Below are 25,862 nucleotides of genomic sequence, written 5' to 3' on the forward strand. Positions count from 1 at the left end.
CCCACAGGCTTAATTATGCTTGGTCAAGCCATGCGCACCTGCCATACACCTAACTTCATATGTTGTCAGTTATGGGCAGATAAAGGCATAGTGGGGCTGCAAAGACGTCAGTCAGCTGATCAGCGGGATTTGCATAGTCCTGTGCATGAAGGCTCAATAATCAGCTGATTGTTGGAGCTTGCAGAGCACAGGGTTAAGGCTTCCATGCTCATGCTATGCAAAAACTGGTCATTGTGATGCCAGCTGATTGACAGGTGGATAGCCCTGTCCACCTGTCTAACTTAGCCCACAAGGCTGTGGGAGGTTAGAAGCCCACCAGCCAGCCAAATCCTGTTCCCACTTATGTCCTAAATCAGGCACATGCAACAGGTAGATAGTGATCTACCGGTAGATCACTGGACGTCTGTGGTAGATCACTAGACAATCACTGGCTTCCCCCAAAAATGGGGCTTTCGTCCTCACTAAAAAAGCTCAGCAACCTTGACCTGAACCCCAAAAAAGGGGGCAGATCACTGCCAGTCTTTAACTCTGTGAATAGATCACAGTCTCTTGGGGGTTGACCACCCCGGTCCTAAATCATCCTTCCACAACCTGTATTTTAGACTGAAACTCCCATCATCCCCACCCAGTGGTGGGAAATAATGGTAGTTATAGTCTAAAAAGATCTGGAGGGCATCCAGAAGGGAACACTTATCTTATGCGCATAAAATTCAACATGTGTAAGTCGAATCTTGTAATCAGTTTATTGACAAAATCTGCTGATGAATAATACACACTTTTAGCTTGCGCACATAAGAAATTATGCAGTTAGATAGTATCTGAACATGACATCCCATGGTTAGGGTCATCAGAGACTAAGTGAAGAGAGCATGCGTGCTTATGCTTCTCTCCACGTAATAGACTGCTTTTGGGGGCATGTAGTCCTGTGGATTTTATTACCTTGGTAACTGGCAAAGGAGAACACTATTTAGAGATTAGAGCTGCCATGGAAGTCTATTTTAAATCTCAGAGGCAGATCATAGAATTGTAGAGTTGGAAGGGATCCGAGGGGTCATCTAGTCCAGCCCTCTGCAATGCAGAAATCACAGCTAAAGAATCTTTGACAGATAGCCACCCAACCACTGAAGGAGGAGAGTGCACCACCTTCCAATGTAGACATCAAACAGCTCTTATTATCAGAAGGTTCTTCCTAATGTTTTGTTGGAATCTCCTTTCTTGTTATTTGAATCCATTGGTTTGGGTTCTACCCTCCGAAACAGGAGAAAACAAGCTTGTGGCATCTTCCATGTGACAGCCCTTCAGATATTTGAAGATGGCTATCCTATCCTATAGCGCAGGGGTATCTTTACCTTTACTTTATCCTATCCTATAACCTCTTGGTATTATCTTCTCCAGGCTAATCATGCCCAACTCCCTCAACCATTGCTTATAATGCTTGGTTTGCAGGCCCTTAATTATCTTGGTTTGTCAATATATTTCTTAAACTCTGATGCCCAGAGTTAGGTGTAATTCCCTAAAAGGCTTTATTGAAGTAATAAAAATTTTTAAAAACCCATTACAAACTATATGTTAAATAAATAGCTGTCCCATCGTTTCTTATGTGACTTAGCGTATTTTTCGCCCTATAGGACGCACTTTCCCCCCTCCAAAAATGAAGGGGAAATGTGTGTGCGTCCTATGGGGCGAATGCAGGCTTTCGCTGAAGCCTGGAGAGCGAGAGGGGTCGGTGCGCACCAACCCCTCTCGCTCTCCAGGCTTCAGGAGAGCCCCAGCGCCAGCCCCACAAGGTCGGGGGACAGTGGGGAGGCACAGCGCGTCTTCCCGTTGTCCCCGTACCTGATCTGAAGGCGGGTGGCGGGGAGAAGAGCGCTTCTCCCCGCTGCCAGCCCCGCAAGCTCCGGGGACAGCTGGGAGGCACAGCGCGTCTTCCCGCTGTCCCCGGACCTGGTCTGAAGGCAGGCGGCGGGGAGAAGAGCGCTTCTCCCCGCTGCCGGCCCCACAAGCGCCCCGGGGGGGGGGGGATAAAAAAAAAATTCTTTATTTCCCCCCAAAAAAACTTGGTGCGTCCTATGGGGCGAAAAATACGGTAGGTTGAAGTTTCTTCGGTGCCTGCTTTTTATTTTCATGTTTATGACAAAAAGGCTCTTCTGCTCTCAAATTTATGCCCTGTTTACTCTAGATTCTTTCTTTATAGCTGTCCTGAGGATCTTACTACATTGCACAAAAGCAGGAAATCATACTTTCAAAGAAGAAAAATGCATTTTTAAATGTGGACCTTTTATACAAACAAAAGCAGAAGAAATGTGTTGGAGTGTTCACAGTTACTCCTTTTAAGAGAATCACAGGCATTAGGGAATTTAAGAAATTGTGTGACCATTTACAGTGCAATCATGACTCCCACATACAACACATCCCCACTATTCCAGCTGATATATTTTTTACCCTGGCTGAGCTCTTCTTAAGCTGGCGACATAACTTGGCACATTTGCTTAGACTGTCTGTGTTCAAGCCATACTGGCACAAATCAAAGTGGTGGGGAGGGAGAGAGAGAGAGATTAGGGCAAAAAGGGTTGTGTCAAGTGTGGGAAATGAGTGTGCTGGGGTGGGGAGAGGAATAAAACGACACTGCATCCTGACTTCATTCACTGATCCTGCCCACCTGTTTGGTGTAATATACACTACCAAAATACAAGTGTAACTAAAATTCATCCCATAGGCATCAATGGAAGAGCAGAAAATGAAGGTTTACGGTTCCACCTATATACACCATACACACAAGAGAAGTTACAATGTAGTTAAATTTGCACAGAAGATAGGTTGGATTATCTGCCTCATTAGTATTTCTCTGGAGGCTAGAATCCTATGCACAATTTACTTTGGGTGTAAGTCCCATTGAACTTAAGAGTTGTCTACCTAGAAATAAATTCCTGCATAGGATTGCTTTGCTAGTCCAGTAGCTGTCAAGTAATATCTTCTGCAGCCTGGATTGTACTAGTTTGTTGATTCTACCAAGAAGTAAGGAAAGAAGTAGCAGCCAATCTAAATACATTGTTTCCCCAATCTCCGTTCTCAGTTCATAATAAGTGGTTGAACCACCTTTTCACAGTGAGGCGTGAGCTACTGCAAAACAAGCACACTATAGGATCTGTTGCTTGGCATCTGTCATAAAGGTTGGTATGCAAGTTATGTTAACTACCCGCAATTAAATGTTGCAAGATACAATCCTCAAGTGTGGTATATGCTTCTGATATGCTCCTCAATGTTGAACAAGTAGCTCTTCCCCAGAAGTACTTTATCAGGGATTCAGTTCCTTCAAACCAGATTCAGAAAGTGTTATTTGCATAAGAATTGAGTCCTGTTCTGTTTCACCACCACCACCACCAAAGGCTATTGTTGTTTATTGCAGTTACTTTTCATACTACATGTTCCTGCTATTTAGTTTCTGATGCCACTACAGAGTCAGCATAGCAAAGAACATGTCATAAATAGATTTGTGACTCCACAAAGAAATTCCTGTTTAAAAAAATATTTTCTGTAAAGATGCATAAGTGAAGAGAGGAATAAACAAACATTAGTGCATCTGTACATATTAAACAGTTCTCAAAATTATATTGTGCTATTTGAACCTAGAAAGCAAAAGTTGGCCAGTTGAGATGTCTGAGTGGTTTTGCATTCAAGACTACACCCGGCCAGCTCAGCATTCGATGCCACCATGGTAGAATTTAACATTTCTGAAAGTACCTAAAACAGTTGCCCAGGTTATTTCTCCAGCCTTCCAAAGGCCAAGTGGGTGGGACAAAAGAACTGTGTTTTATCCAGAGGCAAAAAAAATGGATGGGGCTAAATGGATTTTCCTTAGTCACATGATTCCTGCTTTGCCAGGCACGCTCAGTGACAAAGTTGCCATAAGAGGCATAGTTAATCCAGGCTAATATAACCTCAGGTAACAAACCCCCCCCCATAGTTTTTTTTTGGGGGGGGGAGTTATGACCATTGTATAGTGAATGGCTTGTTCCACTTAAAGATGTGGTTGTCATAAAACATTTTGAGGAATGTTGAAAAATAGATACCTGTTCAGAAGGACATTTTGTTAGAATCCTTGCTTACATTGTACAGTACAATTGTACACACCATGTAAAGTCAGAGCCTGTATTACCAAAGCAGGTAGAGCTCCATCCCCTTTGCTATGGATGGGCAAAGGGCTATTGGTCCCATTTTGTACAATCAGCTCCATAATATTCTTGCAGTGAAGCTGGTAAAATGTGGGTTGGGTGATGTAAGTCTTAGGTAGGTTTGTAGCTGGGTGTCTGACCATACATAAAGAGTACTCACTAACGGTTCCTCATCATCCTGGAAAAAAGTGACAAGTGATGTGCCACAGAGTTCTGTCCTAGGCCCATTGTTGTTCAGCATCTTTATTAACTACTTGGATGAAGAAACTGAGGTGATGGTCACCAAATTTGCAGATGGGAGGGATAGTTAATGCCACGGAAGACAGGATTCACTCTGTCCTTAATGGATTGGTGAACAGGACCCACACTAATAATATGAATTTCAATAGGGACAAATGTAAGGTTCTGCACTTAGGCAGGAAAAAACAGCTGCACACATATAAGATGGGGGACACTTAGCTTGGCAGTGTGATGCAGCAGCAAAAAAGAAAGAAAAGCTAATGCTATTCTATTTTTTTATAATAATTTTTATTAAGAATTTTGTTAATACAATAGAGAAAAGACAGAATAAACAGAAAGTAAACATAAGAAAGAAGAACAAGCATATAGTTTAACATCTTACAGTACCCATCTTTTCTTCATCCTTTGGAGTTCCTCACATCTCACACTCCTGCGTTCCAAATTTATAATGCTTTAGCCAGCAACTTATCACCTTATTTCAATTCTTATTAAACACATTTCCAATGTTTTGTCCCTAATTTTGAAAATTTTTATCTAGATCTTAAGTATCTAATTTTAAACACAATGTTTATTCAAAATTTATTTTTCTCATAAAATTCACTCATTCTCATAGTACTATCAACTAACTTAATGGGCCCTGTTAGTTTCAAATCTCTCATCCTTCTTAGCACTCATATAATTTACAATGTTTTTGTAGATAGTCCTTAAATTTCTTCCAATCCTCTTCCACGGCTTCCTCTCCCAGGTCTCGGATTCTGCCGGTCATTTCTGCAAGCTCCATATAGTCCATCAGCTGCATCTGCCATTCTTCCAGCGTGGGCAAATCTTGAGTTTTCCAATATTTAGCGACGAGTATCCTTGCTGCTGTTGTTGCATACATAAATAATGTTCGATCATTCTTTAACACCCTCTGGCCCACAATGCCCAGAAGGAAGGCCTCTGGTTTCTTGGGAAAGGTATACTTAAATACCTTTTTCAACTCGTTATATATCATTTCCCAGAAGGCCTTCACCTTAGGGCAAGTCCACCAGAGGTGAAAGAACGTTCCTTCAGTTTCCTTACATTTCCAACATTTATTATCGGACAAATGATATATTTTTGCCAGCTTGACTGGGGTCATGTACCACCTATATATCATTTTCATAATATTTTCTTTCAAGGCATTACATGCCGTAAACTTCGTACCGGTGGTCCATAACTTTTCCCAGTCAGCAAACATGATATTATACCCAATGTCCTGTGCCCACTTTATCATAGCTGATTTAACCATTTCATCCTTTGTATTTCACCTCAGCAGCAAGTTATACATTCTTGAAAGTAATTTAGTCTTAGGTTCTAACAGTTCTGTTTCCAATTTCGATTTTTCCACCTGGAATCCTAACTTTTTATCCAATTTAAAAGCCTCTTTAATCTGAGCGTAATGTAACCAATCTCGCACTTTATCTTTTAGTTTCTCCATACTCTGCAATCTCCAATTATCTCCATCTCTTTCTAATATTTCCCAATACTTTGGCCATTTGACCTCCATATTGGGTCTTTTCACTGCTTTAGCTTCCATAGGTGATAACCACCTCGGGGTCTTGTTTTCTAATAAGTCTTTATATTTTGTCCAGACATTAAACACTGCTTTCCTGACAATATGGTTCTTGAAATTCTTATGAATCTTAACCTTGTCATACCACAAATATGCATGCCAACCAAAAGCATTGTTGAATCCTTCCAAATCTAAGACATCAGCATTTTCAAGAAGCAGCCAATCTTTCAGCCAGCAGAAAGCTGCTGATTCATAGTACAACCTTAAGTCTGGCAGGGCAAACCCCCCTCTTTCTTTAGCATCAGTTAGTATTTTAAACTTAATTCTGGGCTTTTTGCCCTGCCAGACAAATTTAGAGATATCTCTTTGCCACCTCCCAAAACACTCCATTTTGTCCACAATCTGTAAAGTCTGAAAAAGAAACAGCATCCTTGGCAATACATTCATTTTTATAGCAGCAATTCGGCCCAACAAGGAAAGTTTCAATCTTGACCAACTTTCTAAGTCCCTCTTAATTTCTGACCAACACTTTTCATAACTATCCTTAAATAGACTCAGATTTTTTGCTGTTATGTTCACCCCTAGATATTTTACTTTTTTCACCACATTTAACTCTGTCTCTTTCTGAAACCTTGAAAAGCTAATGCTATTCTAGGAGGCATCAACAGATGTACAGTGTCCCATTCAAGGGAATTCAGTAGTACCAGTCTGTTCTGCCTTGATCAGATCACACCTGGAGTACTGTGTCCAGTTCTGGGCACTGCAGTTTAAGAAGAATATTGACAAGCTGGAATTTATGCAGAAGAGGGCAACCAAGGTGATCAAGGGTCTGAAATCCAAGCCTTGGGAGGAATGGTTGAGGAAATAGGGTAGCCTTGATGAGAGGAGATATGATAGTCATCTAAAAATCAGACTCAGACTCATTTCCTCTCCAGTGTGGCAAAGTCACAAGCAGGGGAGGAGCAAAAGCTCTTTTGTGTTTTATTTACATTACAGTAGACGCTCGGGTTGCGAATGTGATCCGTGCAGGAAGCACATTCGCAACCCGCAGCGCCACATCTGCGCACGCACGGGACGTGATTCGGCACTTCTGCGCATGCACACAGTGCCATTTAGTGCTTCTGCGCAAGCGCCGAAACCTGGAAGTAACCCATTCCGGTACTTCCAGGTTCGGCGCGGTGCGCAACCCGAAATTGCTCAACCCGAAGCATCTGTAACCCAAGGTATGACTGTACTGTACATAGTTTATGTTGTGTGCAAACTAGGCCAATGTAAGTTGTTTCTCCCAACACAATTTGACACTTCTTTGAGGACAAGTATAGCTTCTACAAGCTATAGAAAGGTAATAAATTGAAGGTACATTACATGTTATTAAAGTTCTCATTTGACATAAATAGTAATTTTATGAAAAATGGATTTAGTTAAATGATGGTTAACAAGGGGGGGAAAGCTCCAAAGGTTTTAAGAACAGTAAATGGCTCCCCTGCTAACTAGGCTGCTCATTTTTACCCATTGTTACCTTGTTTGTTCTTTGCTGACTGAAAAGTGTTAGGTTTAAAAGGTACTTGAAATTTCAATAGAGGTAATATGGGAGGACCTCTGTGCTTTATGAAAGCAAAACAAAAAATACAATAAAGCTGATTTATTTAGCTGGAAATTGCCATTTAAGTTTGCAATTTCTTCAGACAGTCTTTTGTACACTCCACATTTGGGATGGAGGATAAATCAAATCAAATTCATAGAGGATAGGTCTCTATCAACAGGTATTAGCCATTACAGTTATATGGAACCTCTGGATTCAAAGGCAGTGTATCAGATGCTGAGAAGGGCTGCTGTCTTCCTCTTCAGCTTGTGAGCTTCCTGGAGGCATCTGGTTGGCCATTGTTGGAAACAAGTTTCTGGGTCTTAATATGATACAGTAGGGTACCTCTTAAATTCTTATGATGACTCCTGTGAAATTTGCACTGCAAGAAGCTGAATTCCAGAGCATTAATAATTGGGGTAGAGTAGTTGCAGATGGAGTGATTTATTTTGTAAAGGAAACTTTACAATGGTGAAAGATTTGTGAGCTTTCTGAAAACAGGGCCAGATGGACATTAAGATTACAGTTCTTGAGAGAGTTACTGAAGAGTGCTAACTTAACAGAAATGTGGTAACCTAACCAAGCAAGGTAATTATGCATCTTGATGACAGATGTTTTCCATCCAGAATTAGTATATATTGAAATATGCTAGTGGCATATTCTTGTAACTTCCACTGTAACTTCCAGAGTTCCCAGAGTCCGAAACTGGAACGTGTTAGATATTTTAGGTCTTTTTTTCTTTTTTTGGCCTTCGTGTGATTTCAGTGGGTGGGCATTATGTGTGCACATTCCATTTCTTCAGCTGCTTGCGAATTTATAGCCTTACATTCAGCACCGTCAGTACTGAAGCCACTGTTGGCAGGGCTGCAGTAAGTATCTCACAGCTCCATTCACTACAAGCTTTGCTCTGTGTTATGAGGCACAGAGTCATCCAGAATGATTTGCTGCCCAAAATGGACAGTGTTAGGCACACTGCACAGCAAGCAGAGAATTCAGGCCAGGAACAAGTTTCAATGACCACCTTGAGAATAGGTTGGTGACCGCTGCTGGTTGGCTTGCTTTGTCTCCAGCCCAAATTTGGTGGCTGGTCTCACCTGCTGCATGTGATGACATCACAGAAACTTGTAGTACCATTTCCAAAGAGGAGGGCCAGGCAGTCCCCAATCGAAGCTTTCTTGGAGGCTGCACAACTCCAAACCTCCTTGCAATAAGAATAGGGAGGTCAGAAGGGGGGAAAAGAAACCTAGCCTTTGGTTTATTGAATCTCCAGAACAGAGGTCAAAAATTAAAAAGGAGGCAAACTTCTAAATCTGCTAAAGAAAATACTGTCATGTCTGTCTGTCTGTTTGTATTTTATATAAATTATGCCTTTTGAGTTCCAACATCAAGAGGCAGCTGTCGGTATTTGACTCCTGAATGAGTAGGAACATAGGAAGTTGTCTTGTATTGAGTTTATCTAGCTCAGTAGTTTATCTAGCTCAGTATTGTCTACACTGGAAGGCAGCAGCTTTCCAGGATTTCAGCTGGGGTCTCTGCCAGCCCTTCTAGCCGGAGATTGAACCAGGGACTTTCAACATGCAAAGCAGCTAATCTCTGACCCTGCCACAAATAAAAATGAATTTCTTTATCTTTGTGGACATGGGGAACTCCTCATTCGGAGGATAAGAAATCACTTTGAGTAATAATAAAATATTGGAGTGCATTTCCAGACATGAACTCCAAAGTCAGAGAAGTTAGGGGGAGAGTCCCATATTGCATACTTAAATATCTTCATGCATTCCCCTAGATGAGAGTCAACTTGTAAAACATTTCCGATCTTTTCAGACCCAGCACCCACTTTTAACTCAAACATGCATTTGGGGGACCCATTTCTTAACCCTTTACCATATATGTGCATGGTGTTAGTTAAAACATTTGAGAAGCAGTGATACAGTGGACCCCCTCCTTTTCATGGTGCTTTATTTTACTTGCTAAAATAAATAAACAAGCATTGAAATGCAGACATACAAGACTCCAGGAGTGTGAGGCTGCAGAGCCCTTGAAACTTTATGTGTATTTGTCCAATCTGGCGCTTTTGAAAGGGATATGGGACTTAGGTGCTTTGTTTGGTGTAATAGAACATGTAAATCTGACTCAGGGAGGTGGGTGTTCAAATCACCATCCAGCTGTGACTCTCACAAGGTAACCCTGGGCATAACCTACTCTACAGGTAATCTGAGCTCTCTGAGAGAAAGGGGTATGCAGATTTGTCAAAATTAAAACGTATTTTTCCAAGAATGATCATAAAGACACATAATAGTCACCTTAATAGTGATGGGGTTTGAGAGCTATAGCAAAACTCTTGTTAGTCCTGCAAACATAGAGGAGGGATTGCTCAAGGCTGTAGATTCTGGGACAAGAAGCCGGGCTAGAGGCTGTGTTGTGGGTTAGGGAATTCTGATGATTAAGGAAGTTCTGCCCATGCTTCCTGCTCACATCCTCTCTGGTTTCAGTCTTTTGGCAGGCACTGTCTGCATGTGATTTTAGTTTTGCTTGACAGCTGTGAGGGCTCGAAGCACTTCTCTGTGTATGTTTTTGTTAGGCTTATTTTAATGAAAGCTGAGTTCCCAGAGTCCTCCTAAGAGGCCAAGGCCAAGTGATCTGATCACAGCCATGGAGGTTTTGTTTATAACTCTTCTCTCTGTTCCATAACCTTTGTGACTAATGGCAGTCGGTGCCCTTTCCATGCAGAGTGATTGTGACTGTTATCTGAGGGCAAGTTATGAAGCTCATTTGGGCTTAAAAAAAGAAAATAAATGCTGAGACACTTCCTCCAGTGCAGATAGTCTCGCTTAACATACAGTTGTGAACTCCAAATGTAATTCAGCGTGTTATATATTGATATGGCATGTTATTTTTTTCTCCATTATCATTCTTACTGGGGAATTCTAAATAAAATTTCAGTAACTTGCAGTTCCCTTTCAGTTCTTAGGAAGTTCTGCAACATTTCCTCTGGGACCCCCTGCAACTGTCTTATTTCAATGTTATGGTTACCTTTTGAAGGTGAACAGATTTGTGTCAGCCACTGAAAAGTCTTGGTAGTGGAAATCTAGAGGCTTGGTGAATTCTGGCTTTTAGAATAGTTTTTCCCATTCGTGATACATTAGTATTTCAGGCTTATTGCCGCATCTCTTTAAATAAATTTGTTTAAAATCAGTGCTAAGGTAGTGCTTCAAAAACGCATCAGTACTCACGAATTATGTGTTACTGAGGACTCAGCTATACAGCTGCAAATAAAATGTTTTAAACGTGTTTTAAAATACAACATACAAATGTGACACTAGATGGCGATGGCAAGTTATGGCAAATTCAATATATTTTTCCAAACATGTTTTAAAAAAGCATTTTCACAGCTTTTTTCATATCTGTGTAGTTTCCACATGAGGAGGGATTTCAGTGCTCCACTGTGCTCCTGCTTGCAGCTGTAAAAAGCAAGATAGCACTGTGTTTTTTATACTGTGAAATAATATCTACTTATAGGCAAGTACAAATGGGTGAGTTATCCTTGGACTGGCTCAGAACAAGTTTGATTCGAATCTTATACCCATACACAAATGACAACGCAGCTAATAGAAAGAATTGATGGCTGTATGAAACAGTTCCATGCATCTGGTGATCACATGAGACATCAAAGTTAGTCCACATAGTGGGAAACAGGCAGCACTGCCCAAAGTACCTGGTTTGGGGCCACCCCCACTAGGGACCCTCTTTCCCAATGTCATTTGGTAAGTATTTGCATCCCACTAGTACAGTCATACCTCAGGTTAAATGTGCTTCAGGTTGAGCGTTTTCTTTTTTGTTTTTTTATGTCATGCGCGTAAGCAGCATGACACGCAGTCGCGTCTTACGTTCTACTCAGGATGCGAACGGGGCTCCAGAACGGATCCTGTTCACAGCTAGAGGTACCACTGTATAGTGTTCATAAGACTGGACTGTAACAATCAGTAATATCTTTTCAGAAGCAATGAATTGTAGTTAGAACAAAGCAGTGTTTTCTGTGTAGTGGAAATAGACTATTCATTTTGTTTATGTAGTTTATAGAAATTATTTCAGAACTTTAATACATTGCAGTTCCTGGGTAGTTGGGCATAAAAAAGGAGTATATGATCATCATAAGTACTTGGTGTATGATCCTAGTGAGATTCAGAATGGTATCAACAAGATTCTGCTGCCATAGAGATCAAACCATAATATGAGCACATGGACTGTTGTGCTGAAATGATGATTACTGAATATGTTTTCCCCACAGTGATTGCTTTTCAAACAGTAGCCTTTCATCAAAAGCTCACAAGAGTGACATAAATACAGTTTTTAAGAGATACAGTGGTACTTTGGAAGTCGAATGGAATCCGTTCCAGAAGTCTGTTCGACTTCCAAAACGTTTGGAAACCAAGGCGCAGATTCCGATTGGCTGCAGGAAGCTCCTGCAGCCAATTGGAAGCTGTGGAAGCAGCGTCAGACGTTCGGGTTCCACAGAACGTTCGCAAACTGGAACACTCACTTCCGGGTTTGCTGTGTTCGGGACCTAAAAGGTTCGACTCGCAAGGCGTTCGTCAACCAAGATATGACTGTAATGGGCAGGATTCACCTTACAAACGCCCTCAACAGAAACCCTGTGCACCTGGGCTCCCTCCCTTCTACTCCCTGTTCACCCTGAAATTGGCTCGGGGTGTGTGTGTAGGAGAATCCCCAGCATAGTGGGGGGGGGGGGGGATACTATCTGGCAAGGCTGATAAGCTTATGTAAACGAAAACACTTGTAGTATCACATTAAATTCCACCGTAAATGTTTGCATTACGTTCAGATTTCATTTTTACCAGTTTTACCAGTTTTACCAGAAACTGGTTATACTTGAAGCTTTTACAATCTGGCAATTTTCATTAAAATAAAACTTTAAAAGTAATCAGTTTTTATCTCTCCTGGCAGTGGGTGGATGAGGTAAGGAGGATATGATAATGTGCTCCACATACTAGTTAACTATGTTTAAGGTTGAGGTTTTTTACAATCAGGCGGTTGTGTCCATTTTCTTAAATAAATGAATTCACCCCTACCATTTCTGTAGCTGTGACTTTTAAGCTGCTAAACATGAATAAACCATAATGCCCAGATCAGTCTTTGTACATAAGCTATACTATATAATTGCATGGTTCTTTCTCCCCATCCCCACCAGTTTAAGTTGAAGTTTTGGAGGCTAGTTAACAGGTGTCATTGAACAAGTGCTCCACCTTGTTTTGTGTAATTAAAGTTGATGAATTAATTGCTCCTTGGATTAAAATATACTCACTGTAAGACTAGTTGAGCTAGTATAACCTGGCTTCTGGCCTTTGAATCAGTACAAAATAGTGAAAGTTCCCTTTTGGGCATAGGGTTATTATTTAATGAATTTATTATCCCACCCTTCCTCCCAAAGGTGCCTAGGGTGGCAAGCAAATTCACAGGTGTTGTTTTTGTAAAATCAACCTTCTAAAACAAGATAGAAGGAACTGGTCCACCTAGCTTAGTATCATCTCTTGAAATGGACTTAGTTCTCCAGCCCTTAGGCAGCAGGCTTCTCAACACTATGCTACCTAGCTTCCTTTAGCTGAAGGTGCCGTGGACCGAACCTGGGCCCTTGTGCTTACAGGTATATGTTCCACCTGCCAACTTATATGGCAATCACATTTTATTTACAAGAGCTTGGAACCAGAGACGTCTTGCACAAGCAGAAAAGCACTTACGCAAGGCAGTCGCCTGCCAATTTATCTCTTGTTACCCTACCCTGCTATAGTCCCCCATACCCAGTCACATGCCATTCCAGAGAGTCCCTCACCCTTCAGAAGTGGCTTTCCAGGGATCCTTGGGATTGCAGTGCAGATATGTGCCTGGAAAGCCCTGCCACATGAGTGGAATTCTGCTAATATATCTCAAGATCCGATGTTTTAATTGCTATGCATTTCCGCCACAAAGATGTATCTTTCGGTGTGCTTTATTGTAGTGTTTCTTCCAAACTGACCTGATTTGGAGGCAAGTACTTTGTCTTCAGCAGTCTACCTTGAGTGAGAGTGAGAGGGAGCTATCAGGGATTGTTAGTTACTTAAGAAATGTGCATATATTCTTCTAGTTTACCTCGGCAGTATTTCCATATGTGCTGTTTCCCTCTATAAAGTTATGCATTTCAACATGGAAATGCTAATAGTAATTAACAGACATGCCTCGCAGAGACTAGCGCAGGCTTGTTATGTGCATCAATATTTGGGGGTAACTGCCAGAGTTCCCTTGGGTATTGTTTTTCTCTCTCCTTAGGCTACTCAAAGTTGCCAGTGAACAGACAGTTTTGTCGTCATATAACATAACTTGCACTGTAAAACTAGCAGAGCCAAGCAACTAACTATGTTTGGTTGGTGTTGCTTTTCTCATCACAGGAAAGGGTCCAGACTCCACTCTTGGAGCAGGATTGGTGGAATATCTGTAGCATTTGCAGTGTGCTGACTACCTGCAAAGTTTAATTTTGTGGGGAGACTTTTGCACCCTGATACCTGTTACCAATCATAAATGTGGAGGAATATGGGGTGCCTTTGCATGTGGCTATGCGGTGCAGACAACCGGCTCCCCATGTGGTTGTGTGCATCTTGCAATCAAATAATTGTCACTTTGGTTCACCCTTTGCTGTTGGAAAGAGAGAATGGTAAAAACACATGTAAAACAGGCAAAGGAGGGAAGGCTGCAATGATACAACAGACTGGTGGGTGGGGGGTGTATGTATATACACAGAGAGAGAGAGAGAGTGCCCTGCTTTTCCTTTTTGAGACTGTTGTCTGTCAGTTTATTGGCATACAATAAGCCTGATAGCGCATCACATTTTGCTGAAGTGCAGAAATGCAAGGAGACAGGTTTTTGGGATCTGTATTCCAAAATGTGGGAGCTTCCTATCATTCACACTTTTTTTGTGCAACTAGAAAAATACCTGCCCTAATTAGAGTTAAAAGATGTCCAGCGACTTTAGTGGTTGCCTTGACTGTAGCTAGAGGCCCAGTGAATTCAGGCACTTCTTAACCTCTGTACAAGTTACCGTATATATTAAGCCAGCTTTTGCCAACCTTGTGGCCTTCAGATGTTTTGAACTAAAAACCACACCAACCCCCAGCCATCACTGCCATGTTGATGCTGGTGCTGATGGAAATTGCCGCCAAAAAGATAGGGAGGATACTAGATTGGTGAAGGCTATATACAGAAGTAATGCGTTTGGCTTGCATATCTCAAGGGAAGCTAGCAGATTTTAAGGTGTGCCAAGTCTAAACAGATGTCAGCAAGAGAGGTGAGAGGGCAAGTGGAACAGCCAACTTCTGAACTGCCACTGTTCCAGACCAGAGGCTGACGGGTAAACACGAGTTTTTTTGTTTCAGTTCCTTATTCTTCAAAGACCAGCACTTGCAGTAACGTAGGCAGCACTTCCTTAATTTGGTGCCTCTCTTCCATGTAAAGAGGAATAACCAAGTAGAAGGAAACAGGTGGGCTTGACTGCTAAGAAGAGCTGTACATTTCAGCAGGCAGTGTGACGTTGCTACACATGTGCAACCAGGCATAGACTCCTGGAGATTAAAGCAGTGACTGAGATATGCTCAGCTGGGCTGTTTGGAGAGAGTCTGCCATGTCCTTGCTGTGCCTGAGGACATCACCTGTTGACACTAAGATTCCCTTTCTTTGAATAGGAAACAATTTCTTGGTTGTTTAGCAGCAAGCTTATTTCCACACTCAGCTGCCTTGCAAATATCCTGAATGGTAGTTAATTACGGTAATCCATTATACTTTTGGTAAGCGTTGCTCCAAAATTGCTCATCTTTGTGCAATTTTTTTAAAAAAAGTAAATTCTGGTTTAGAAAGATTTTGGTTGTTTAATTGTTGCTTAGCTTTTGGGTTTGAAGGGTTGTATTCAAAAGATCTTGGGATATACAGTGGTACCTCTGGTTACGTACTTAATTCGTTCCTGAGGTCGTTCTTAACCTGAAACTGTTCTTAACCTGAAGCACCACTTTAGCTAATGGGGCCTCCCGCTGCCACTGCACCCCTGGAGCACGATTTCTGTTCTCATCCTGAAGCAAAGTTCTTAACCCGAGGTACTATTTCTGGGTTAGCGGAGCCTGTAACCTGAATCGTGTGTAACCCGAGGTACCACTGTACTCTTCAGAAGGAAGCAGTGAGTTAAATCAGGGCGGTCCACTTTTCATACCTGCAGGCCAGACACTACCTTGTTGCACAAAGTGAGGAGCCAGGCCAAAAGGCCAGCTAAGCGAGGTGTCAGGCTTTAGGAAGGAGGCAGAAGACTCTGGCAGGGTTCTGAAGCCTTCCCAGCTCCTTTGGCGCCTTACCCAGCTGTGGGAAGGTAGCACAAGGGCCACATGTTGGACCACACTGAGTTAGATAATGCGAAATGCGTTTTTGTGTTCTCAGCCACTTTAAAGATGTGGTCATTTTTAAGGGAAATAAGTAAGCTATAATGGAAGGAGTGTAATAACTTAGGCACAGGCAACGAGTCCATAGAGAAACATTTCTGAAAATCAGTGAAGATTCAGTAACATTTCATTCTGTGGTGGAGGAGAGACAAACAGGTGGAAGAAACATCAACTTTGTTCTCGTCTGACCCCCAAACCTGCCATGTTTGATTTTGATGAGTAGATCTTTTCTTGGCTACATAGTATTCAAAAATATTTATTTTTGGTGTATTATAATTTGTTTCTATGATGTGATGTCTAAATAGAAGGTGTCATTTCTAGAGTTCCTCTAGTTGCATAGCAGCCAGTTATTTGCTTTCTACATTTCCAGGAATAATTCTTTCTATGCTTGATACAGGGGTCAGAGATATTGGCATGCCTTGGTACCCAGCCAAAATGTCTTCCTGTCGTTGCGCTATCCCTCCTCTCCAGAGAGAGGGATTCCTTGCACCCAAACATGCAAATAATACGGAATGATAACAAGAATAGGTTTTAGATAACATGGCGGTCAAGCCAAGTAGGGAATTTCAGCACCCCACTCCGCGATAGATTACTATTGCCAGTTATCCAAGCTGACTTGAGTCCCATCAGGGGGAAAAGCAGAGTATAAAAAGATTTGTCATCATCTTCATCTTCATCTTCATTTGTCCTCATCTTCATCTACTATGCCCCATCTTGTATTTTCTCTTTCGAGCATCCTCTGCTTCCATTGACAGCCCCATTAAATGTCAAAATCTTTTGAAAGCATCTATGTTGAAAGCTGAGTTGATGTAAAACAAATGCATGCAAATCTGCTTAGCTAAAATAATGTATTCTAACACAGAGTTTGCACTTTCCTGGCAAATAAAATAACATTTGTGCGCTGCATGCATCCTACCCACAATACCAGAGAGAGAGAGAGCGTGCACAGGATCAGCCCAACAGATGCAGAAAGTATCAACTAGCTGACTTCAAGGATAAATCTATTATTATGGAAATATAACCCAGGATACATGTAGAAAAGTTTAAAACTACAAATACTGCACAGATGTGGGGGCAGTGAGGGGAGAGGAGTGGTGAACCTACTCAAAATCAGGATAGGAACAACCCTCAATTATTGCAAGCAGCTTCCAGCATTAAATTTTCCTAGTGAGGCGAAGAGGAAATACTGCTCCAGCCCTAAGGAATGTATAAAAGAAACTCGGCCAGAAAGAGGGGTGGGCACATCCCATTAATATTAGCAGCAGCAAAAAGGACCTCGCTTGGCACAGTAACCTTTTGGACATGGCTTTGAGAGAGGGCAAAAAGATAAATCCATTGAGAGTGAGGGCAGTCCTGCTATGTTCCATCTCAGCCACACCAGCATGTTGTCAACTTTGGCACCATCTTCCACGCTATACGATACCCACTAGGCAAGGATCATCAATGAGATTATTGCCAGGCAAAAGACTCTGTTTACTTACTCATTTTGAGGATTTATAGCCCAACTTTTAATTGAGTGGATTAAATTGAATGTTTTCTTTTTTAATGGCATTGAAGGAGACTAGTAAAAAGCAGCGGACTGAATGGCAGTAAGCAGGGTTTTTTTTATAAAGAATGTTCACAGCACTGTGCTATTTAGCTCTGTTCCCAAAGCAACATTTTCTCCCTGAGCATGAAGCTGGCAAACAATAAGGACCGCCCTAGTATGTAATTTGGCCAAGCTTTTACCTGTTTGTACCAGTGGTGGTAGAAGACAGCTGGAAACAGAAGGCTCACAACTATTTTAAGTCATATTAAGGGGTGCAAACAGTCTTACAAAATTTAGGAGATAGATTGGAGGAAGAGATTTAGGCAGAAAGAGACTGATTTAGGGAATAGGAGCTGCTCTCTCTTATTCTCCCCGCCCCCCAAAACCCCAATTTCCCTTCAAGGATTACTCTTGGAAATTATTATCTCCAGGTGTCTGCTAGCTAGGACTACTTAGCAGTGAAGGAAAATAATAAGAAAAGCCTACTGGACCAGGCCAGTGGCCCATCTAATCCAGCACCCTGTTCTCACAGTGGCCAACCTGGTGCCTTTGTGAAGCCTGCAAACAGGATCTTCGCACAAGAGAACTCTTGCCTGTGGTTTCCATCAACTGGTACTTCTGTATGGCTTCCAGAGTTCCCACCACTGAAATGAATTCTGGAACTGTGCTCTGGGAAACCTTGGCTCAAAGAGAAGGTGGGGGAAACAGCAAGGTAGTACAGTGGTACCTTGGGTTAAGAACTTGATTCATTCCGGAGGTCTGTTCTTAACCTGAAACTGTTTTTAACCCGAGGTACCACTTTAGCTAATGGGGCCTCCTGCTGCCGCCACGACGCCACCGTGTGATTTCTGTTCTCATCCTGAAGTAAAGTTCTTAACCTGAGGTACTATTTCTGGGTTAGCGGAGTTTGTAACCTGAAGTGTCTGTAACCCGAGGTACCACTGTACCAGCTAGCACCGTGGTAGCTACAGCTGGACAATCAGATCACATTTTAGATCTTATTCCACCTACAACATTTGCTTCTGATCACTTTAATGCCGGTGTTAACCTTTAAAGCCCCTACCAACCTAGGTTACCTCAAGGACTATCTATTTATGTGTAAAGGTGCCTGGTTTTTAAAAAATAAATGTCAGAGGACATCTCCCTTTCTATTACAATGTGAGATTAGTCAGGCAGGTACAAGACACAGCATCTTCTGAAAGCACCAAAACTATGAGATGCCCTTCTTGTGGAGATTCATCTACTCATAAACTTTTCATCACAAGCTTTTAATGCTTAACAATTTGCTGCTTTTAGGGATCTTTATGGACTGCCGCTTCTAACGTGATTTTTTTAATAGTGCTGCTATTTTTAGTACTTTATCAGCTGTAATTGTATTCTACAGAAAGGTAGGATATAATTAAAATTAAGAATACTGAGGGGTCTGCTTTTTGCCCTCATCAGCAGCCTAGACACCATTCACTGAGCCATCTTCCGGAGGACTCTGAGGTCCTGGATCTTGCTGCATGTCATACTGGACTGTTGCAGTAAGGAGAAGCAGCACTGGTCTTGGAAGGAAACCCGGATCTGTTTTACCACCTGAGAAGGCTAAAAGTAAATAAGAGTCTGCCTTGCTTCTTCTCCAAACTTCTGGAGACTCTGGAAAAAGGGGAAGCTGCTCATGGTGATCTGGAAAGAGGGATTTGCCAAGCATTCAGGGCATGGACACATATTTCCATACACAACCTCCTTATCTCACACACTGATGCAGGAGCATTTCAGCCAGTTCACCACAGATCCACCCAAGCAAATCAGACCAAAACTCGTACCTATAATGCCAGCCACAGTTGGAAACAAAATGAAGGACTTGATTTGTCTGTGGGTCCTATCCAAGGGACTCTTACAAGATTCCCAGAAAGCTACTTAAAGCAAACAGCTTCAAGCTGGCCCAATCACGTAGTCAAGCCACGTGAAGCAGAAAAGCTAACAAAAGTAGTCTGGATCAACAGTCAACCTGAGTAGAGAAATTCTTGTCCAATTCTAATTAGTGGTCAGTGGTGAAAAATGAGCCTATGCTAACTCCCTGGGCAATGGAAATTCCTGAGCAGTTGCATTGGAAGGCAGACTGCAATATAGTTTGCAAGCTGCTGAACATGGGACTATGTTTATATTTATTCACAAGTAGGGTGATGGAATATTTCACCTAGCAAATAACTAGTCAGCTGCATTTGTGGAGGGGGTTCTCCAACAAATTCTACGGTCAGAAAGGGCAGCAATGGTGCATAATGAGTATCATTGTCTTTCTGGGAAAAGGCAATGATTAGTTCTCCTGGTTGTATGAGGGATTTGGCACTGAGTAACTAAAGAGAGTTTCACATACACATACACATGCACACCGGAGAGTAGACAAAAGGTCTTACAAATAGAGGTTGATTGAACCAGAACCCTGATATCTCTTAACTGCACATGGCTAAAGGCATTGTTATCTTATTACTTGAGAAACAAATTCCAGGGCTGTGATTCAGGGAGAGAAGGGTACAAGACTTGTAATGTAAAAATCAGCAAAATGTTAAAAAACAAACATATATATGTCTTTCACCTGGAAACTTAGTGAATAATGTGTTCCATCGTATTCCAGGCTGCAGAAATCTCAAAAGAAGCAACAAAGGCTCTGAACCACTCACCCTTAGATTATAAAATCTACAGTGGTGCCTCCCAAGAGGAAAAGAATCCGTTCCGCAAGTCTCTTCGTCTAGCGGTTTTTTCGTCTTGCGAAGCAAGCCCATTGACGGATTAGCGCTTTTAGCGGCTTAGCGGATAAGCGGCTTAGCGGCTTAGAAAAAGGGGGGGGAGGGGAAAAAAACCCGCAGGAACTCGCAAGACATTTTCGTCTTGCGAAGCAAGCCCATAGGAAATTCGTTTTGCGAAGCACCTCCAAAACGGAAAACCCTTTCGTCTAGCGGGTTTTCCGTCTTGCAAGGCATTCGTCTTGCGGGGCACCACTGTACATTGAGAACATCCAAGATGGGTGCAATAGGCACACATCTTGAATTCTCTACAGTCTCTCTCCCCCTCCTGCCACAGTAGGTAATGGGCACAGCTTCTGTCTTAAGCAGGTCGAGAGGTTATAACTGTTAGTGTCCACCCCCTTTAACTATGTCATAAACACATCACACAGGTTCAATGATAAAAGGGAAAGGACCATAGGGCTTGCACAAAGTGCACCTTGCAGTATGCAATCTCCAAGCTCTTTTTCCCCCTTCAAAGATGCAGTGAGAGATTGAGCTTGGAGGACATGCACCCTCTGGTCCAACACCCAATGGCCCAATTCCCTCCTTCCTGAAGCATTGTTTTAGCTACAAGGGGAATGGCCCATTAACAAGTTGCAAGAGGGGCAGAGGCTTTGCCTTGGGAATGCACTTCCTCTGAGCCTAATATTTCCCTCTCCTTTTCCACCCATGAAATGTCCACATATCCTAGTTTGTGGTGCATTTAGGCGTTGTTGTTTAGTTGTTTAGTCGTGTCTGACTCTTCGTGACCCCATGGACCAAAGCACGCCAGGCACTTCTGTCTTCGCATTTAGGCATAGTGGTATATATTTTGCATGTACATACTGAAGAAAATTACAGCAGCGCTGCCCTCCAGTCCTGAAAACTATCTTTGCTTATTCCCTCCATCCTTCTGCACATACCTGGCTGACTTGACTTGGGCACCCTCAATGTGATCTTTCACCTATAGAAATAAGAGGAATAATGAAATGAAAGGGCTGGTAAAGTATCAATTAAAAAAAAAAAACCACTTGAGAGAAGGACTGTGTTTGCCTGCCAAGCTTTTGCTTTTACTAAAATTGTTCATTTTTGTTTACAACGATGGAAATATTCAACTTGCAGGCAGGCATATCTGTACATAAATCTTGGTGACTACATTGGAACACAATGTAGTCTTTCGGTGTTCTGCATCTAGAATTGAGCATGTAGTTCAAGGCCTCAGATAAGAAAAAACAACTTCCCATAGGTGGATGTCTGTTTGTACATACAGTTATACCACCTTGTACCAGTAAATAGGGAATCACCTGTGTAGTGTGGTAGCTTGTTCTCATAGTTCTAGATCAGTAGCCCTAGGTTTATTCATGAACTGTGTGTATTCTTTAACATCTCTTTGAGCGTGTCTGGAGACAATATCTTGCTAACAAATCAGCACTGCACAGTTTAACTCAGTTTTTCCAAGCATCAGGTCTGTTCTGTCATCACAACAGAAAATGCATGTGGCAATCTCTCACATGTCCAGGGATTTGGAAACAAGGTGTGGGAGATTGTAAGTTTCCCTCCTTTATAGCTTTGGGCCTCAGCATCCAGGACAGTCTGTTAGAAGCATAAAATGTACCAGTAACTCACCCTAGCTTAATACTTTTACCAGGCTATTAGATGGCATGTTGAAGACGTGATTTAATGGAGAAGACAAGGAAGGCAGCAGACACGAAGGTCAGCCAGTGGAACTACAGAAGAAGGTTAATGGCCTGTGTTCTGGCCTGGCTGCCTTTACAGTAGTCTATTGCATCTGTATCTTGCTACCAGTTCCTTACAAACTAAACTCATTTAGCATTGATTGATGACGCATTCAGAAGTTTCAGGTGTCGGAGGCTGCGGCTTTCTCTCGACTGCTGTTTCTTCTCTCCAAATAACAAAGGAGAGATTGACCTTGGAGTCTGTAGAGTCAGCTTTCCTGTAAAAGTCACTTTAAGAAAAACTTTTTAATGGTCTTCTTGTGTTGGCTTTTCACATAATAGATCGGGACTTGGCATTTTTCAGTGACGTTCCAAACCGCACGCATTTCTCCTGATGAGAAACCTAAAGTCACTAAATAGGGTGTATTCAGCTTGGGAGTCTTAATTCTGTACTGTACTGTATATGTGATGTTTTAATGGTATGACCCTGAATGTGTCTACTCAGAAGTAAGTCCCATTGAGTTCAACAGAAATATCTTATTTTGGGCAATCTCTGTTCCGAAAATTCACAAATTCCAATTTCAAGTAAACCCTTTGCCTAACTTTTGTAAACCAAGCTAAGTGGGTAAACTTTGTCAAATATAGTGTATCCCACACTATTCACCCTATTATATTCCTGCACACCTTGAATTTTTTGCTTTTTAAAATTTGCCACCTCAGTTGGAGTTGTAAAATATTAAGTTGCCCTCCAATTCTGTAATCTTCAGATGGTATTATATTCTCAGTGTATCATAGAATAATTCTTACTGGTGATGGCAATAATGGAAATGTGCGCAGTGATTCTAATCTCAACAATTTCCATCCAGTTCCCTTCAGAACCCCACCACATATGAAAGCCACATACTCTGTGCTGGAAATGCACTCACTCTGTCATTACCCTATTCATTTTTGCTTAATTTTAAAGGATTTAAATGTTTTTTGTATAGAACTTTATAATGATTTTCCTTTAAAGCAGTAGGAATTGAGATATAAGAGTCTTTTATGAAAATAGCTTCACCACCCCACAATAATTATTCCATCTAGCTTTTAAACCTATCTATATTTGCTTTGCTTTCCTCAACCATTATTCTCCAATATATTTTAGATAATTATTCTTTAGAGTTCTGTAATTATGAAGTTAATTTTTCAAACCCTGTTGTCTATTAATTTCATTTTGCCTTATAAGGTCTTCTAGCAGGCGCATTAATTGAAAATATTCAAACCATTGAATTCTATTATTCCATCTTGTGCAAATTATCAAATTCTGCAAGACTTACCATCTTTTTTGGGGGGGAGTGATATTTAACAAAAACCCACATTTTCCTGGGCTATGAAATTGTAAATGTTATTGTTGAATATAGTTAAAATATATATGCCACCAAGCAATATCTGCGCTCAACTAGAACTGAACAGTTTTCCAGTTAATAAGAAAAGATTGTATCATATAATTAACAGAGATATCAGATGACCATCTAGTATAGTTATACCTTTATTAACACCTTTAATAAGATCTCCAGACCATGTTTATTCTTTTATCTATAGTAACTCTTGAGAAGGCAGCACCATACTATTATTGGACCGAACTTTGTTTGTTTATTTATTTATTTCAGTGAGTCGTCTTTGGGTGTGCTTTTTGTTGCTCACACATATGTGGTTATGCTGCATTTTCTGCTTCTGTTGACCTTATATGGGTTTTACTCATTTTATTGTAAACAGCTTTGATATTCTTTGATGAAAAGCAGCATATTGAAGAAAATTAAATCTCTTGTTCAGTTAAATAACCTTCATGTAGCTTCTGTTTAATTGCTATATACGGAATGGAATGAAGCTGTCTGCTACACCCTTGATCAATGTGTTTTTGGCTTCAGCTAATTACTTGGAAAAGATTTCTTTGAAAACCTAAGTGCACTGGCTTTAGAGGTTGTTCTGCACTCCGCGGAGGAACAGAACAAATACAGAAGTCAACAACTTTAGTTAGCTTAAGACAATGATTTGGAAGAGGCTTGTAAATAGTCACTAGCCAGGCAAGGAGGCATTTCAAAAAGTTAGCTCTCTTTTTCAAATTGCAGCTTGGTATGGATGGGTAGGTTGCTTAAGGTTTCTGTGAGTTTAGTTACTTTGTGACTTAACTGCCTTGCTTCCTAAGCACTTGTTCTCAACAGCAACCTTCTTTAATTGGGTAATTGCTGTTTTCACTGTAATGGTGTGATTTTGCACTGACCTAATGGTGGGGAGAGGGAGATGTTGAGGATCAGAGTGTCAGCACAAAGCGATTTTTGCTTCTTGCATCTTTTTCCATTCAAGATTCTTCACTAAAGCACCGTTATTTGTGCTTTCTCCACGCAGGTTGCAAAATAAAGGCATTGAGAGCCAAGACAAATACCTACATCAAGACCCCTGTCCGCGGAGAAGAACCCATTTTTGTCGTCACTGGGCGCAAAGAAGATGTAGCCATGGCCAAAAGGGAAATTCTTTCTGCTGCTGAACACTTCTCCATGATTAGAGCTTCACGCAACAAAAATGGCCCAGCACTGGGAGGACTGTCTTGTAACCCCAACCTACCAGGCCAAACTACAGTCCAGGTCAGGGTGCCTTACCGTGTTGTGGGGCTGGTAGTTGGCCCCAAAGGCGCTACAATCAAGCGGATCCAGCAGCAGACCCACACCTACATAGTTACTCCCAGTAGAGACAAGGAGCCAGTCTTTGAGGTTACCGGTATGCCTGAAAACGTAGATCGTGCTCGCGAAGAGATAGAAATGCACATCGCCATGCGCACTGGAAACTACATTGAACTGAACGAAGAAAACGATTTCCATTATAACGGTACGGACGTGAGCTTTGAAGGAGGGAACCTGGGATCTGCCTGGCTTACTTCCAACCCAGTACCTCCTCCAAGCCGCACTAGGATGATTTCTAATTACAGAAACGACAGCTCCAGTTCTTTAGGAAGCGGCTCCACTGATTCCTACTTTGGAAGCAATAGGCTGGCTGACTTCAGCCCCACAAGTCCATTCAGCACAGGCAACTTTTGGTTTGGAGAAACGTTGCCTTCTGTAGGTGCGGAGGACATTGCAGTTGACTCTCCTGCGTACGACTCCTTGCCGACGCCTTCTCAAACCATCTGGACACCCTTTGAACCCGTTAACCCTCTCTCCAGTTTTGGTAACGAACCTGCTAGTAACGTGAAGGCTCCACGGAGAGGGAGTCAGCCATCCACTCCTCGCCTGTCGCCTACATTTCCCGAAACCTTGGAACATCCGCTGGCAAGGAGAGTCCGAAGCGACCCACCCAGTACAGTCAGCCAAGTTGGCCTTCCGATCTACATCCCTGCTTTTTCCAATGGTACCAACAGCTACTCTTCTTCCAATGGTGGCTCCACATCTAGTTCCCCTCCAGAGTTGAGAAGGAAGCATGACTGCGTGATATGCTTTGAGAACGAAGTAATCGCTGCCCTGGTTCCGTGTGGCCACAACCTATTCTGCATGGAATGTGCCAACAAGATCTGTGAAAAAGACATACCCACGTGTCCAGTTTGCCAGACAGCTGTTACTCAGGCGATTCAGATTCACTCTTAAATATATAGAGATATTATATATGGACTTTTTAAACTCTTAATGGCTTGGATGTAATGGTACCCCCTAAGTAAACTTATAATGAACTCAGACTGTTATTGGGCTTTCTTGAGATTAGGCTAATGTTGTTTGAAAGGCATGTACTCTCTTTTTTTCTTTTTCTTTTTTGGAAAAGGTCTGTACAGTTTAACACTAAGCCTAGCCAGTCTTTGTCCATTTTGGTTGCAGCTGTGGCACCTGTAGCAAAGTTCTGGAATGAAGTTGTGAGGCGTTAGGAGGGCCAGGAACTTGGAACAGGACAGAA

At 41.9% G+C, this 25,862-nt stretch overlaps 1 protein-coding gene across 1 annotated transcript in view; it reads left to right on the forward strand.

The window, feature by feature from the left end:
• The window catches only part of MEX3C (mex-3 RNA binding family member C), a 30,366-nt gene extending 4,718 nt beyond the window's left edge, over positions 1 to 25,648 (forward strand). Inside the window, exon 2 of the mRNA XM_079994776.1 lies at positions 24,333 to 25,648. Within this exon, the coding sequence (XP_079850902.1) occupies positions 24,333 to 25,561 (1,229 nt within the window). The 3' untranslated portion in view covers positions 25,562 to 25,648. The remainder of the gene's footprint in view (positions 1 to 24,332) is intronic.
• Positions 25,649 to 25,862: the final 214 nt, after the last annotated feature.

This window comes from Podarcis cretensis (genome assembly GCF_951804945.1).
Source record: "Podarcis cretensis genome assembly, chromosome: 11".
Classification (NCBI taxonomy): Eukaryota; Metazoa; Chordata; class Lepidosauria; order Squamata; family Lacertidae; genus Podarcis; species Podarcis cretensis.